This window comes from Acanthisitta chloris, unplaced genomic scaffold, assembly GCF_000695815.1.
Source record: "Acanthisitta chloris isolate BGI_N310 unplaced genomic scaffold, ASM69581v1 scaffold33715, whole genome shotgun sequence".
NCBI classification, from domain to species: Eukaryota; Metazoa; Chordata; class Aves; order Passeriformes; family Acanthisittidae; genus Acanthisitta; species Acanthisitta chloris.
In genome coordinates, this window is record NW_008675951.1 from 392 (window position 1) to 15,513 (window position 15,122).

General features: G+C 48.8%; 1 protein-coding gene across 1 annotated transcript; it reads right to left on the reverse strand.

Annotated features, from left to right (window-relative positions):
* Window positions 1-3,962: 3,962 nt before the first annotated feature.
* SDC4 (syndecan 4) lies at window positions 3,963-14,557 on the reverse strand. Its single transcript, XM_009075942.1, has 6 exons — window positions 14,543-14,557; window positions 12,830-12,838; window positions 7,354-7,495; window positions 6,433-6,485; window positions 6,005-6,188; window positions 3,963-4,809 (listed from the first exon to the last, which is right to left on the reverse strand). Exons 3-6 carry the CDS (start codon window positions 7,475-7,477, stop codon window positions 4,658-4,660), a joined length of 513 nt encoding a protein of 170 aa, XP_009074190.1. The 5' UTR covers window positions 7,478-7,495; window positions 12,830-12,838; window positions 14,543-14,557; the 3' UTR covers window positions 3,963-4,657.
* Window positions 14,558-15,122: the final 565 nt, after the last annotated feature.

Here is a 15,122-nt window from a genome sequence, read left to right on the forward strand (position 1 = left end):
CCCCCCCCAAAGACACCAGAGCTTTTGGCAGCTGGCACCAAGCAAGATAGGACAGAAGAGGAGCTGAAAGGTTTTAGCCCCAATAATCCTAACACTCCTGCAGCAAAGGGTCAACCATACCCAGTGATACTGAGGCAAGGAAAGCTTTCACCTGGCAGACCCCAGTCCTAAGGACAACCTGCTCTGTTACCTCCTGCACAGCCACAGCTTATACAACAAAGTGGGAGCCCAGTACCCCCACTGCTGCCCTCCAGCCCCTGTGGGCAGAGGAAGGCTGTACCAGGCTCTCCCTGCTCACCTTGCCCCTGCCTGCAGCCACGGAGGGCTGAGCTGTGCACCCAACTCAGCACCCAGGGAGCCTGGGGATGCTGGTGGGAAACACTGTCACCAGGATGCAGGAATGGTGCCCTCCCAGACTCTGCAGGTTAGAGGTGATGGGGACATACACTGCTGTCACCTACACTAGTGCACACCACTGCTGTAACCCATTTTGGCACCTCTGTGGCACACAGCACAGCACCTGCCCCAGTGCCACAGCTCACACAGCAAAACAAGGGACCCAAACACCCATGAACTCCACCTCAAAACCCCCTAGAAGACATAAAGGGGAGCAACAAGGTTACATTTCATTTTCCAGCTCCTCCATGCCCCTCACGCAGGGAGCATTTGAGAAGGGCAGACCTGCCACAGCCACTCGACCACATCAGTACCTGGGAAGGTTCCAGCTATTTTCAAGCCAGGTGAAGCAGATTCTCAGGGGTTTGGCTTTAAAACCAGATCAGTGCCAGGAGCAAAAACAACCTAATGTCACCTCTAGGGTCAGAGTTGAAGGCCAGGAATTCATAAGGCATTAGTGCAAGTCACCCCTCAGTAAACAGCAGGAACAGGCAGGCTTGGACAGGGAAGGCAAAAAGAGGGAATGGTGACAAGTCCATCCCAGGAACTGGGGCTCTGCAAGGACAGGCAGGCAGCCAGGCTTGTGCTCCAGGGATTTGCAGACTACCCGTCCAGATTGCTTTGCAAAAACAAGGCACTTTTACGCTGAGGGCGGTTTTGGAAAGTACACAGGATTCTTGCAACCAAGAGACGAAGCCCAGGAGAGAAAGAAAGAAAGAAAAGAAAGGGGGGGGGGGGCAAACATAGGTTGTTCCAAGCAGCAGATCCAAGAACCTGTCACAGCCACACGAGGTACAGGAACATGGAGATCATAGGAATACGTCACCAATGCACTGACAAACAGCAGCTCCCACGGAGCACTGGAGGGGCCTGGGGCACACAGCTCTGCTTGTCGAGGTACTAGGTCACAGTCTCAGAGGACCTTTGAGAGCACATCAGTGACAGGGCAGACAAGGAGCAGAACAATCTTGTGTCTACTCCCACACCCCTAAGGGAGTCTGTGTGCCAGTCCCAATTTGTTTCCTCCATCCCTGCTAATCTGAACCACCTGGAGCAGCAGTTCCCACCAGGGAGGAGGGAATTAGATTTTCTCAGGGACGATAATCCATTTAAATACAGCACTTCTGAGGAGCCTCAGCACTGTTCCCAGTGAGCAGCCCTGCTCTCCACACAGCCCACCCACTCCCACCTGCCTGGGGAGAGAGATGGGTTCTGTCCCTCAAAAACACCAAGCTGTCAGACCACAGGGGCTTGGAGATACAGCAGGTTCCTCCAGGTCTTAATTAAAAGAGCAGCTGTTTCAGTCCAAAACAGCATGAAGTCACCTGTGGACTTGCTCCCAGAGCAGCTGAGCCCAAGGAAGCTAACCAGCTCTGCACCCACTTGAAGGCTCAGATTGGTTAAACAGGGTTGGCTTGAAACTTGGTCTAGCAAGACCCCCAGCATGTTGCTCTTCTCTTTGAGGGCACATGCACATGCCACTGCCATCAGGCGACAGGCACAGACCTCTCCCTACCTCCCCCTGCCCCTTCTGGCTGCAAGGGGACAGCCCCCTCAAAGTACCATCACAAAACTGATCACGGACTCATGGTGCTGTGCTGCCTCTGCATTACTAGCCTGGAGAGGCTGCAGTAGCTCCAGAAACCTAGGGACACAGGTCCTATGGGAGTCACTCGTGGGTTAGATGCTGCAGGCAGCAGCTCAGGAGCTGCTGACAAAGCCCCTTTGAGTTGTAGGCCACTGAGCCAGGTCCCAGCATGCCTCCTGCTTTGGTAAACCAAGAAGTTACACAAACATGAGCTCCCAGTTAGTTATCCAGCTCCCAAAAGGAACTTCAGATCAGAAACAGTGCAAAAAGCCAGTTTTAGAAAGTACCATTTATTTGAGGGGAAAAAAAAAAATTAATCAATAACAGTGGAAAATCCCAAAGAGCAATTACACAAGAGAAATCTAAATATCCCAAGCAGACACGGCTCCTGCCTTCCTGGTAGTGCTGTCCACAGGCAGCACAGTCCTCCCTCTCCTTCCCAGCCTCTGGTGAACTCTGTGCAGCTCTGACAGCCTCCCAGAGCTCAGTTTCCCCGAACACACTTGTACTGGGACCAAGCAAGTGAGTCACGCAGAGGACCTGTCCTCTCCCACTGATGTCCCAACACACCCTTCTCTGTGTTCCCACCTCATCTGCCTCACTCAGAGGGGGCTGAACTCTTCTTCAACCACCTCTCTGGATTCAGCCTCAAGCCTACAGCAAATCTCAGCAAGGAGGCTCCAGGAGCCATGAGATTTCTGAACAGCGTTCACAACCACCTGGTTTTGTGCTGCTTACTCAGGTACTCAGTTTGGGGACTCACACAATATTTGTCTTAAAGCACACCAGACTCAGAGCTGCAGGAGGACATGACTCATGCATAGTTCTGTAATGCCTTCCTGACACAGGATTCAGACACACATCACCCTTTGCTCTGGGAGCACTGGGGGGAATGGCCCAACTCTCAGCGGAGGTAGGAGCTATGTACAGGAGATGTTAAGAAAGACCCATGGCAAGGGGTTTGGGGGTTCAGAGCTTGCAGCTACAAAAGCTCAGTGCTCCCAGGTGGGAGATGCCACCCAGGCAGATCTCAGCTACCAGACCAAGCCTTCTGCACGCGGCAGGACCCAGCACAGCACCTCAGGGGACTCCACAGCACAGCCAAACCCCTGAAGAAAAAGCTATTTTCTCCATAGTGCAAGCTTCCAACGCTTGCTTCAGAGGGCAACCCCAGGTGGGGACCTCTGCTCTGACTCTGTGGATCCCACCACAGCCCACTTCCAGGCAGAGCTGGGACACAGCAACAGAGCCCCAGGGCTCCAGCTGCTCCCAGCTTTCCCAAGCACAAGTCCACTCATGCTCTAGACAAGACACTGGACAAACAGCAGCACAAACAAGATCAAAACACACCATAAGGCTGCTGAAGAATTAACTCCAGCCTTTTCACTCTTAACTGTATATTTCTTAGTAAAATATATAATATATAGCTCTATAGGACTGATTGTAATATATTACAGGCTAGAAATACTCTTGTCTTTTCCCTACTTCAATCATATTATGCATCCAACTTTGCATACAGATTAATCCTAGAAGTTATTGCCTTGAATTTGTAATTGAAATTCACAGAATAAAGCTTAAATAGTTTTCACAGAGACTCATTATATTAGTGTTTTACATAAAAAGGATAAAAGTTACCAGATGAGAAGAGCAGCCATTTCAGAAACTATAAATAACTATTTAAAAAATAATCCTAAACAAGTTATGAGAAAACCATAAATATCTTTACCCTCTACAGTAGCTGCTATAGAATTAGAAGAAAGCTGTAACACACTGTAGCTAACTCTGCTTCGGTTCAGAATATGAATCATACAAAACAGCATCTCTAGAGAAATGCCTGGCCAAAGGAAACACAAAGGGATTGAAAAAATAAATCTGAGGAAATTAAAAAAGTAGATTTTTTTATTATTTCAAAACAGTTTCTACAAACTTTATATAAACATTAGGCTATTTTCTTTAAATTTTCTTTTTGTTATAAAAAAATCCTACAAGCAATCCTTAAAAAAAGGTAAGAGACTGAAGGCAAGGAAAGGGTGCCACCATAGCCAAACAACTGGCTGTCCTGATTTCAAGGACTAATGACCCTTGCCTGGGGCCAACAGGAAGAGACAGAAGTCTCCGGGGGAAGACATTCCCATAGGCCCTTTATGGCATTCAGGGATTTGGAGCCCCCCCGTGGGCCTTTTACTCCCTGATAAGGCAACATTATCTGTAGTGTAAGAGATTCATAAATACTTCTCCACAAAAATGCTTCACATCAACAGCCTGCTGCAAGACATCTAGTAGCAAGATTTATAAAAAAAGCCATCTTCTATAGAAGCAGCCAATCCCAGCACAGCACACTGGATGCAAACACATGGTGTTTGCTTCCATACAGTCTGGTTTGTGTTTATATACCCTCTATAAAACCAAGCAGAAAATTTGGCATCTTTATTTTTTTTTTTTAAGCTAGCTTAGAAAAAAATACACTGAGGTTTTTTTTTCAGACTCTTTGTATTTCATTGGGCCCTTGTTAGCTGAGCGGGATGGGAAGGGTCACGTAGGAAGTTTGTTTTTTCTCAAAGTCACTTTGAAATTCAATCCAAAAAGAGCATTTGTTCAGCACATCTCATCTGAGGGCACAGTGTTTCCATACAGTCTGTTTGTCCCCTGATGGGCACAAGGTGCTGCTGAGCTTTAAGCATAGAACTCATTTGTGGGGGCTTTCTTGTAGATAGGTTTCTTCCCCAGGTCGTAACTGCCCTCGTCCTTTTTCTTCATGCGATAGACCAAGAGGAGGATCAGGAAAACAGCAAACAGGAGACCCACTGCTCCTCCTGCAATGAGAGCTGGGGAGGAAAAAGAGCACGGAGTAAGTCTTGGATAACCCCAAACCATAAGCTACATCTCAAAATCTGCTTCAAGAGTACCAGCCCCCAACGCTGCCTCCAGAATCAGTGTCCATGTGGCTGTCACCATATGTGCTGGCATTTTCAGCAACAGCAGATGTTACTGGGAAAGGCCAGAGATTGCTTCCAATCCAACCACAGAATAATCACGTTCCACATTAACCAGTTTGTGCTAATCTTCCCCTTTAGTCCAAGAAGGAAATGTTGACAAGAAGATAGACTCCCTGTGTGGAGACAAAACCAAAAACCCACCCAAAAAAAGCCCAATCACAACCCAGAGAAAAATGATATAGCTCCAGTCTGAATGATTTGTTAGCTACCTATATGAACACACCCTGGGGATGCTTAATTCATCAGCAGCATCCAAATGCCAACACCACTTCCCTTCAAGAAAGCCAAACCACCCTCAATAACCACAACCCACAAACCTGCTAAAAACCACTAAGACTTTCTCTCTTCACACCAAGGGTGGCCACAAGACTTGACTGAAATCTGCCCTTTCCTGTGACACATACTCCTTGCCCTAAACCAGCTTCTTTGTTAGATGACTTTGCAATCCACTCTTCCAGTCTCTCCTCTGACTGGGAAGATGGCCTAAGGTTTGTGCTTGGACCATCAGGCCAAGTGCTTGATGAATCATGCTAGACAGGCTTGTCCCACATGGTGAGGGGAAGCCAGTCCCTTGGTTTTGTTCTAGACAGAGGTACTCAGATTCCTACAGCTGAACAGGTGTTCAAATCCCTTTGAGTGGTTGCTTGGCTCCTGGCACAGCTCAGAAAAGGCAGGACATGGGCAGAGGTTAGAAGGAAAACACCTGTGTCTATGATATCACTTGTTTATGGCCAGATACTGCCTCAACAAGAGGTGTATCTTGGTACAGAGCAGCTGCCACATGACTTAAGCCAACAGTCAGCTGACAGGCTCAAAAACAAGCTGTTTATCCCAGCAAGGCAAGCAGCAGGCTCTGCTGCTCCTTAAGGACTAGAAGGCAGAAGTCACCCTGCTACAGATAGTCACAGAGGTAACACAACTCACTCCCCTTGTTAACAAGGAGCTGCTCCCCAGAGACAGGGAGCAACAGAAGACATGCTGATTTTCAGTATTAATGATTTATCAGGATAAGGTGGCGTATTACCTGTAAGGACTTCTGTTCTTTCAAAGATGCTGCTATTGGCTGTGCTTGCCATGGAGATCTTGTTGGACAGGTTCTCTTCGACAGGTACAGCTTTGTCTGGAATGATTTCATTGTCCACCATTGTGTTTTTCTTCTCACCTTCTATCTTTCTGCCAGTATCTCCAGGGATATAGTTGTCAGATATCTATAGAACATGGACAAACCACACCCATCAGTAAGCAGCACCCAGCCTGCCTACAACTGAAACCAGGAGGGTGTGCAGGGAACAGAAAGTTTGCTCAGTGCATTACAAGTACACTGTTCCTGCTCATGCAGGTGAATTCATCATGATGCCACATCTTGCATGCAGGGGGAGCAAATTCAGGGAGTTTCACAGACAGACCAGAGGAGCAACATGTTGCTTAAAAACACACAGAAGCAACACCTACCACAGGAGTATCCATGGTGGTCAGATATATGCCATCTTCAGAGTCTGGGTAGTCTGCAGAGGGGACAAAAAAAGAGAGAGGACTTCAAGTTTTCATTTTATTACATGCTGTTTTCCCAGAATTCAGACACTTTCTGCAATGCAAGCAGCTGCAAATGACTCTTGTCCTCTATAATTCCCTCTTATCTACTAGTACTGTTTTTCACTTAATGGCTTCGATTGCACAAGACCATGAGATGTAATCAAACCCAACACCTCTCTTATGTGAAGGGTCTTCAGCTGGATCCATCGGCCCCTGCAGGGCAGGTCTGCCACAGCTTGCTCAGCTAACACCAGTGGAGGGCACTGCTCCCACTGCCCATCCCTAAAGCATCGTTCACCAATCCTCCAGATCTGCCCAAACATGTCAGGCACCGATTTCAGCACTTGTTCTTTTAGAGAACAAATGTTCACATAAAAGAACAGAGCTACAGAAACTGGTTTGGGCAGGGAGTTTTGCATGTCACAAAGAGTTCACTTGAACACCAGTTAGTCCTTTACCTTGTCTGGCCTCAGCTGAGATATTAACTTTAAGCCTTTAACACTGCCTCAACAATAGATTTATTTTTTTTTACATTTCTCAGCAGTTCTTGGGAGTTCAACAGGAAAGAGATCCAGCCAGGGCAATGCCTTTTCACTTGCAGCAAGGCAAGCTTGGCTGGACTCCATCTGTCCTCCCTGAGTGATTCAACATCACAGCACAACCACTTTCACTGTTCCCATCTGAGTGACTACAATTCACACAGCTTTCTCATCTCCACCTGACACTGTGGCTCCTCTGGAGCTCTGGCAGTGCACTTAGCACATCAACTTATGGACTGGAGCTGAAAGAAATTTCACAGCATCAACTGAGATAAATCCATTTCCCCCCTTCCCTACTCACCTCCAGACCCAGATGCTTCATCTATATCTAACCCATCAGAAGTTAAGTGAGGCCTGAATTCACCGATGTCTTCATCATCTGGCAAGTCCCCAGAGGCAGGGTAGTCAAGCCATCCAGCATCCATGGTCTCAGTTTCTCTCACCTGTAAATGGAGGAGGAAAAGTGTTAAGTATCAGGCAACTCCTCAGAAGCATTTCACAAAAGGTTCAGAGCCTGTGCTGAGCACATCGCTTCCAACACAAAAACATTAAATGCTGAACTTCCTGTCCACTAAAAGCATTACCTTTATCAGCCTCAAAATAGCTGAATTCCCCTACAATTTCTCAGAACAGAAGTGAGAGCCAGCCTGGGAGGGGAATTTCCTGTGGGCTACAGATTCAAGAGGTTCACCTGAACACTGGGGAAAACAACACAACAGGATCTTGGCCAGGAATTTGCAGCAAAAGCATTTGGAAAAGCAATACCTTCAATTTGTGATAAGGGAGAGTTTGGAAGGACTTGCAAAAAAGCCTGGCACCTATAGGCCAGTTTTTTTGCATAGCACTGAAGCCTCACACCAAGCCAATTCCTCACTTCTTGTACTGAGAACAAACCTATTTCATCACCCAAGGGTTAAAAACTGGTCTGTCAGTTGAGCTGAACTGCAGTGCAATGCAGTGTGACGTTCAAGAACACTCGCTATCAATAATGAGTTGCCTGAAGGAAGAGCTTCCCCTGCCTCACCTCTTAAAAAGCAAGTAAACAAACAAGGCTGTAAAATAAGTCCGGGATGCAAAGGCCCAAGCAGTGCAGTTATGGCACAAAAGCAGGAGAGTCTCCCAGAGATCAGCTGTTTGGCCACAATGGCAATTTGCACACTAAAGCTCATCTGCACTTGGACCTTCAAGGAGCCACACAGCACAAACCTCCTGCCCTCACCAAGGTTATGCAACCTCTGCAGAACTATTTCCCCTCACCCCACAGCCCTGGGGCCAGCCCTGGTGAGGGTACCACAGGTATGAGCTCTGGGGTTGCTCAACACCAGTCTACAGATTCCAGATGCTTCCATAGCCATGAAGTCATTGCCATGGAAGGAGCCTCAACCCCTACCCCAAGGCAAGAAGCACAATGCAGATGGATTGGTCCCATAGCTGGGGGCTAAACTGGCACATTTTTTCACACTGTCTTCACAGAATGACTAGGAAGACTGGGAGGTATTGATGAAGACTTTATCTACCCATTTTTTAAACATCCCTTTACTCCACAGTCGTGCACATCCAAGGGTTCTGCTCAGATGTACAGACTTACCATGAGCTACAGCCTCACAGGGGGGTGAGGAAGATTAGAGACTCATGGGGACAGTTAGAGCTGGGTGGCACCACCGAGCCCTGTGTGGCTGTGTCAGCCCTCCTGCTTGCCCAGCCAGGTGTGGCCCATCCCACAGCCCAGTGGTAGCACCAACTAATGAATTACATCCTCTATTGATCTCACATCCCAAGGCCAACAATCAGCCACAAACCATGTGTCATCTTCCTTTGCCCACAGCCTCAGATCTGCTCCCAGCCCTATTCCCCTGCCCATTAGCACACTGCGTTTGCCTTGTGGTCAGGACAAGATGTGTCTCATTTTGTACCAGGAGCAGAGGCAATTAGATGTGCTTTTCATTTGCTTATTGAGGCATTTTTGGTTTCCCCAGCAACATTGCTGCAGGATAACCAGACGAAAAGCCCAGAGGCACGAAGTGCTGAGGCCAGTTCTCCTCCCAGACCCTGGCTCTGCTATGCCAAGCCTGGCACTGGGTGATGGGATGGGGGCTGGGGAGGAAGGTCAGCTTGGAAGAAATCCTCTCCCAGCCTGGAACCAGGCATTCCTAACATTATGGATCACTCGCTCCAAGGCAAATTCATTTCAAGATATTCAAAACCCAGCCAAAGCCAGCCCTGCAATGGAAACTACTGCCAGCATGCAGTAGCTGGTCTCAGGGCAGGGTCTGGCCATTTCATTGAGGGGCAGGAAGTGCTCAATTCCTGAGCTAGGGCACTGGGGCTGAGAAGCAGATTTGCTGCAGGTCCATATAACCCAGCTGCTGCACCAGGGAGATCAATGCTGGCAAGAGCACCAAGCTGAGCCGCACCCCAGTGCCAGCTCACCCTATACTTCACCCTGAGTCATGGCTAGTAATGTCCAAGCAAGGGTGGCTCAAGAAAACCCAGGTTTGTGCCCTGGAGTGACTGGACAGCCTGCTGGGCTTATCAGATCAGCCCAGCCATGAGCACTGGTGGCAGTCAGCCACGGGGATTAGTACTCACTGTGGAACGCACCAAGCTGGGCTATCAGAAAACTCGATTTAAATCAGGACAGCTAGTGTTTACCAGCCAGAGGACATAACAAGGAAATTACTGACTCACAAGCATAAATAAGATTATATGGGAGCGTTCCCTGAACCCACTCATCATCCTCTTGAGCAAGGACTGGGAAGTTCCTGGAAGCCACAAGAGCTTCTTAAACCATACAGGAAACTTTTCCTGTGGGCAGTGAGGCTCATGTTTCAGATTTATCTGCCAGGGAAGTCAGAGGGCTGCCGGGCACCTCCATAATTATCCTCCAGGTTTTAAGGTATGTACTTCTAGGAAGCAAGCTCTGACTGGGAGCTGGGGCACGGGCAGCCTGGGAAGAGTTAACACTGGAGCATGGTGCTTGCAGGGCAGGTCTGGAGCAGGCACATTCCTCACATACACACCTGTGAGAGGGCACACAGGCACTTTCACAGACTTAAAAGCAAGAGCTATGAGCTTCCCCAAGTGTCATATAAAGAGCTTCCAGGAGTACTGCTTAAAAAAAAAGTACATCCCCTTCCCAGAGGACTGCAGTCCTCCCTGCAAGCTCTGCTCCTAGGTGAAGAGGCACCACAGAAGGTACCCATACTTCCTCGTCTTGCATGCTGCAGCCAAGAGGAAAAAACTAGGAGACTGCCACAGGATGATAGTCAGCCCTTGCCAAGTCATCTCTGGCCACATTCAGCTTAACACCTTCTGCAACTGCCAGCTGCAGAAGGGCACCAGTGCTGCTCCGAGTCTGCTTTCCACCACCTGTTTCCCAGCACTGGAGCCAGGCCAAGGATTTGCTGGGAGAGTCGGAATGGGCGGCTGCACAGCCCCACCTTGCCCTGGCAGCTGAAGTCGAGTCCTACTATTAATATGCTCCTCTCTAGGAGGGGTCTGTACGGAAATCAACCTCTCCTGCAGGGTCTAGTTGCAGGATTTCTTCCTCATGTTAAGCAGCTTTATCCCCAGTAAGTACCAAGGGAAGATTAACCAACGTGCTGGGGAGCAGCTTTTCCTGCCTGCCAGTGGCAAAAGAAATAAATAAGAGTTTATTCCCTGCCAGACAACCAACACATCAGGCACGTGAACTATGAGTTACATTCCTGGAAGAGCTGGGCACAGAGGTCTCATGTTTGAACCTGAGACAGGCTGCACTACTAGATGAAGCAAGACACTGTTTGCTCAGTGGAGGCACAGAAATCACACTCCTGGCAGTCCAGCCAGCCCTGCTGTGCTCCATCCCTAGCCCACCCCACTCCATTTTGTGCTTCTGGAGCTCCAGAATACCACTCTCCTCAAAGCAGGATTATCTATTTATTGAGGCAGCAAGCAAAGTTTCTGCCCAATGTGTGAATTTCCCCAGCCGCTGGCAAGTTCTGAGAAATAACAAACCCAGGCAGCTCACCTGTCCCAGCCCACATGTCCTCACCACAGCCTTTGCAAGCCCTTTCCAAAAAAACCCCAAATGATGTTTTGGGTCAGAGATAAAGTTCCCCAGACATGTAACTGGCTTTTACAGCTGGTCCTTGTCTCTGATCAAACACACTCGAGCTCATTAAAAGCTCCTTTGAAGGGTCACAGCCAGCAAAGGGAGTCAGACCTGCAGGGTCTGGGACATCCACAGCACATGGAGCTCTTTATCAGGCTTATAGTTTTGGCACAGAGACCCAGCGTTTGCTCCTGGTTTCCCTCCCCAGCACTGTGTACACAAATCTAGGAGTAAACAGGAGCAAGGTGAAAGTCAACCATTCCTAGACAAAAGCACATGGAGCTGGGCCAGCCTGGGAGGTGGCAGGAGAGGGGGCAGAGGCACAGACCTGTTAACTCTCTGTAGCCTGCAGGGACAGGTAGATATAAGCTGCTCCCAGGGCTTTTCTCTGGTTTCTTTACTCAGGGACAGTTGTACACATCACTTCATTTCACTTCAGCAAGCAGTGTTACACAAAACAATCTTTCCCAGACCTGTGCTGTCACGGACAGATGTCACCTCACACCACCACAGTGTACAGCTACATCAGCTTAACCAGAAAAGGCTCCTGGACAACGTAAGCAGCTGCCTGCATGCCCAGCCTTGGAGCTTGGTTATTAAGAGAAGATTTACAAAGCCACCACCCTGGGCCTCGTGCTCTCCTTGCAGCATGGACCAAAGATCATAAAATCCAGTGGGGCTTTTCCAGAGCAAGGATGCAAAGCTCTGTAAATCAGCGAGCCCAAGAGGGGATTTCCATACAGTTCACTTCCGCCGAGCTCATGCAGGAACCCACAACCCAGGAAGGTTTTAAAGCTCACACCAAGTGTACAAAAGAGCAGGGGTTAGGAGTGAGGTCACCCTCTCAAAGCCACCAGCCCCCCAAAAGCAGGAAAGTGTAGGAGCCACAGTGCTCTGGGAACAGGGCAGCTCAGACCGGTGCAAATCAGCCAAACAGAGCTGATCTCCATGGGAGGGAGGCATGCAGTGAGGCAAAGGCAGACAGCTCTATCTTCCCACCAGAATAAACACTAAAAAATGTTATTAGAAGTGACATGAGCTACCAGCAGAGGCAGCTCCTGCCAGACTAGTAAGGAAGGGTCTATATTCCTCCCTCCCCTTACTCCATTCTCCAGCTCTGTGGAGGGGGGAAAAATAAATAAACAAAAGTCATTTTAGTCCTAAGAGCAAAGTAAATAGCAATATTTCAATCTAGGTCATACCTAAATCCAACACATCAACCCCAGAGAAATAAAAAAAACAAAACACCACTTGTGCCAGCTCCTCATGCCCATGCTTGGAGGTACCATTTTACTGCCCATTCCTGGTCAGTCTGTCCCACGTAACTTAGAGCACACATGGCCTGCACTGGCCTTTGTGCCAAGGGACAAAAGTTAAACAGCTCCCATCCAGGCACATGTTTGTATTTAGTTGCATGACAGGATCACCTGAGGCTTCCAGACATGGTTAAATACTACCTTTGCTCAACACTTTCCAAGCAGTTCTAGAGCAGGGCCACAGCCAGCCTTGTCCACCTCCTCTCTGACAGCACAGCCACCACAGTGAGCCATAAAGGTAAATCCATGATGCCTCTGAGGACTGAAGGGGAAATCAGACTGAAATACAGACCAGGACTTGCAGGCAGCTCCTGCTGGCTGTGGGGGATAGCACTGCACATCCAACACCCACACTAGTTACTGCGCACGCTTTGTGCCTCTTACCAAAGAAGCAAAAAATATTTATTATTATTTTGAATTGTGCTCAGTAACACAGACAAGGAGCAGAGTCTTGCTTAATGTGACAGAACAAGAGCAACACACAGGCTGAGGAAGGGTTTGGCTGGTAGAAGCATCGCTCGTTCAAGGTGACTCAAGAGCTGCCTGTCCAACCAGGTATCCATCTCCCTGCAGCCACACAGCAGAGCAGGGACAGGCACGGAGGGCACATCCAGCAGCACCACAGCCCCAGCCTGGGTCACTCCCCGCTCGCTCCCACCCCGTGTGATTCTTTAAGCCGTGTCGCCACAAGCAGCTCTCCTGGGGGCTCATGCGGCAGCCGAGCCATAATCCCCGTGACAATTACACTGTAATCCCGAGCTCTGGAGAGCCACTCGCTGTCACGGGTGCCTCCCCTGCAGCAGGGATGAATCCTCCCGGGGCTCTGCTTGCTCAAAATAGGCTTCCCTGCCTACAAAGTCAAACCTCAGTTACCTTTTCACTGGTGGGCGCTCTCTGCAGAGCACAGCGTACTCAGTGCCTTTCAGGCCATGCTGTAGGAGCAGGACAGAGAGATTACAAAGGAATGAACTCTTGTTTAACTGCTTTTCCCTGATATCAGCCAAGAGCAAAGCCATAAAGATTGAGCCCTTTGCCAGGTGGGCACATGCTGGGATCTGTTTACTGCCATGGTGGCAAAATAGCTGCTCTAAATACTCAATGTCCAGCTCCAGAGCCCAAGTGGGAAGGAGGTGAGTGCTTCCCACTCCAGCTAGAGGAGATAAAGCTCAGCAGACAGTTGCAGATGGCTGTGTGTCCATCACTTGCCCTGAAGCAAATAAAGATAAAGTTCAGAGGAAAACTACAGGAGGAAAAAGCAGGAGCTCTCATGTGACCCAGGAGGAAAACAACTGCAGCAGAGACATTTCACGCCCCTGAAGGGTTCTCCCGGTCACAGGCAGTGATACACACCTACTTCATAAAGAGATTATATTTTTATGGTATTTACAAACCCCATCGTAGGTAATTCATACGCTTCAGTGCCCAGGGCTCAGCTCAGAAACTGGAGAAATCTATTCAAGGTTAGAAAAAGGAATTCAGTTTAGCAGCTCACAACTCACAACAAGTTGCCCTGCTCTATAATAGCGGCTTCTACCGCATCCTTGTCTGTGGAAGTGGAAAAAAAAAAAAAAAGATATGAAAGCCCCAGAGCAAAGCAGGTTTTCCATCAAGGATGACTCTTCATGCTGACACTTCCGAGTTGGGATATTTCATATATCACATGTGCCCCTCATGTGGGGGAGAGGCCTTCCCTCACTGCCCTTTCCTAGAGTACAGCTACACCCCAGTACTTCCCCAAACACACACATGCAGAATTTCCACTTGGCAAGAAAAGCATGATGTGCATTTTTGGGATCTTTATGCTCCCTCATGCCAGAGTGTTAGCAAAATTAAGCCAGGCAGACACCCAACTTCAAAGGGTGCTTTTCCTATCTGGCTCACCATGCAGCTAATCTCAGCTTGTTTGTACAGTACAGATTCACAATGCTGCACCCTACAAATGCTTCCCCTCCCACGATCCATTTTAATCTAATCAGAAGTAGTAGCCCAAAGATTTAGGCTTAGCCCAGGCAGTGGAGCTCTGCCAGCATGGTTATGCTATTTCAAGTCTTGCTCTGTTGGCAAAGGTGCCAGCAAAGAACTGCAGCAGAGGAAATTATCAGCACGAAAGCACTTGAGACAGCCTAGCCACACTGCTCTGCTATCTGCCATACCCGCCTGAGCATTTATACAAACAAACATTTCAGCAGCAGGGATTTTCCTAGTTCCTACAGCAGCAGAGGCTGGGTTCTCAGTGTGTGGGGTTTGGGTTGGTTTTTGGTTTGCTTTTTTACAGGGACATTCCCTACTTTTGCAGAAGTTGCCTTGGCTTAGGCCCAGAAACCAGCAGACACAGTGTGTGCTATTGGGAATAATGCAGCTGTACTTTGGGAAACCTGTCACTCCCAGAAGCATTTTCCTCCCTCAGAGCTCTAGACTCCCAGTCAGTCTTCCTCCCCTCTCTGAGCAGAGGGTGAGCAGCTGGCAGCAGTTTTCCAGCCCTCCCTGACCACGTCTCTGTACCCACACAGAGACAGCCAGGAGCAGAGGGACCCAGCTATTGTTTTGGTCACTCCTTCCCTGGTGCTGCAAAGCCCATGCTCGGCTGGACTAGCAAGTCGGTGAGTAACCAACGAGCAGGACCAGCTCCTCATACTCAGCCTCAGGAAATTTGGAATTAGC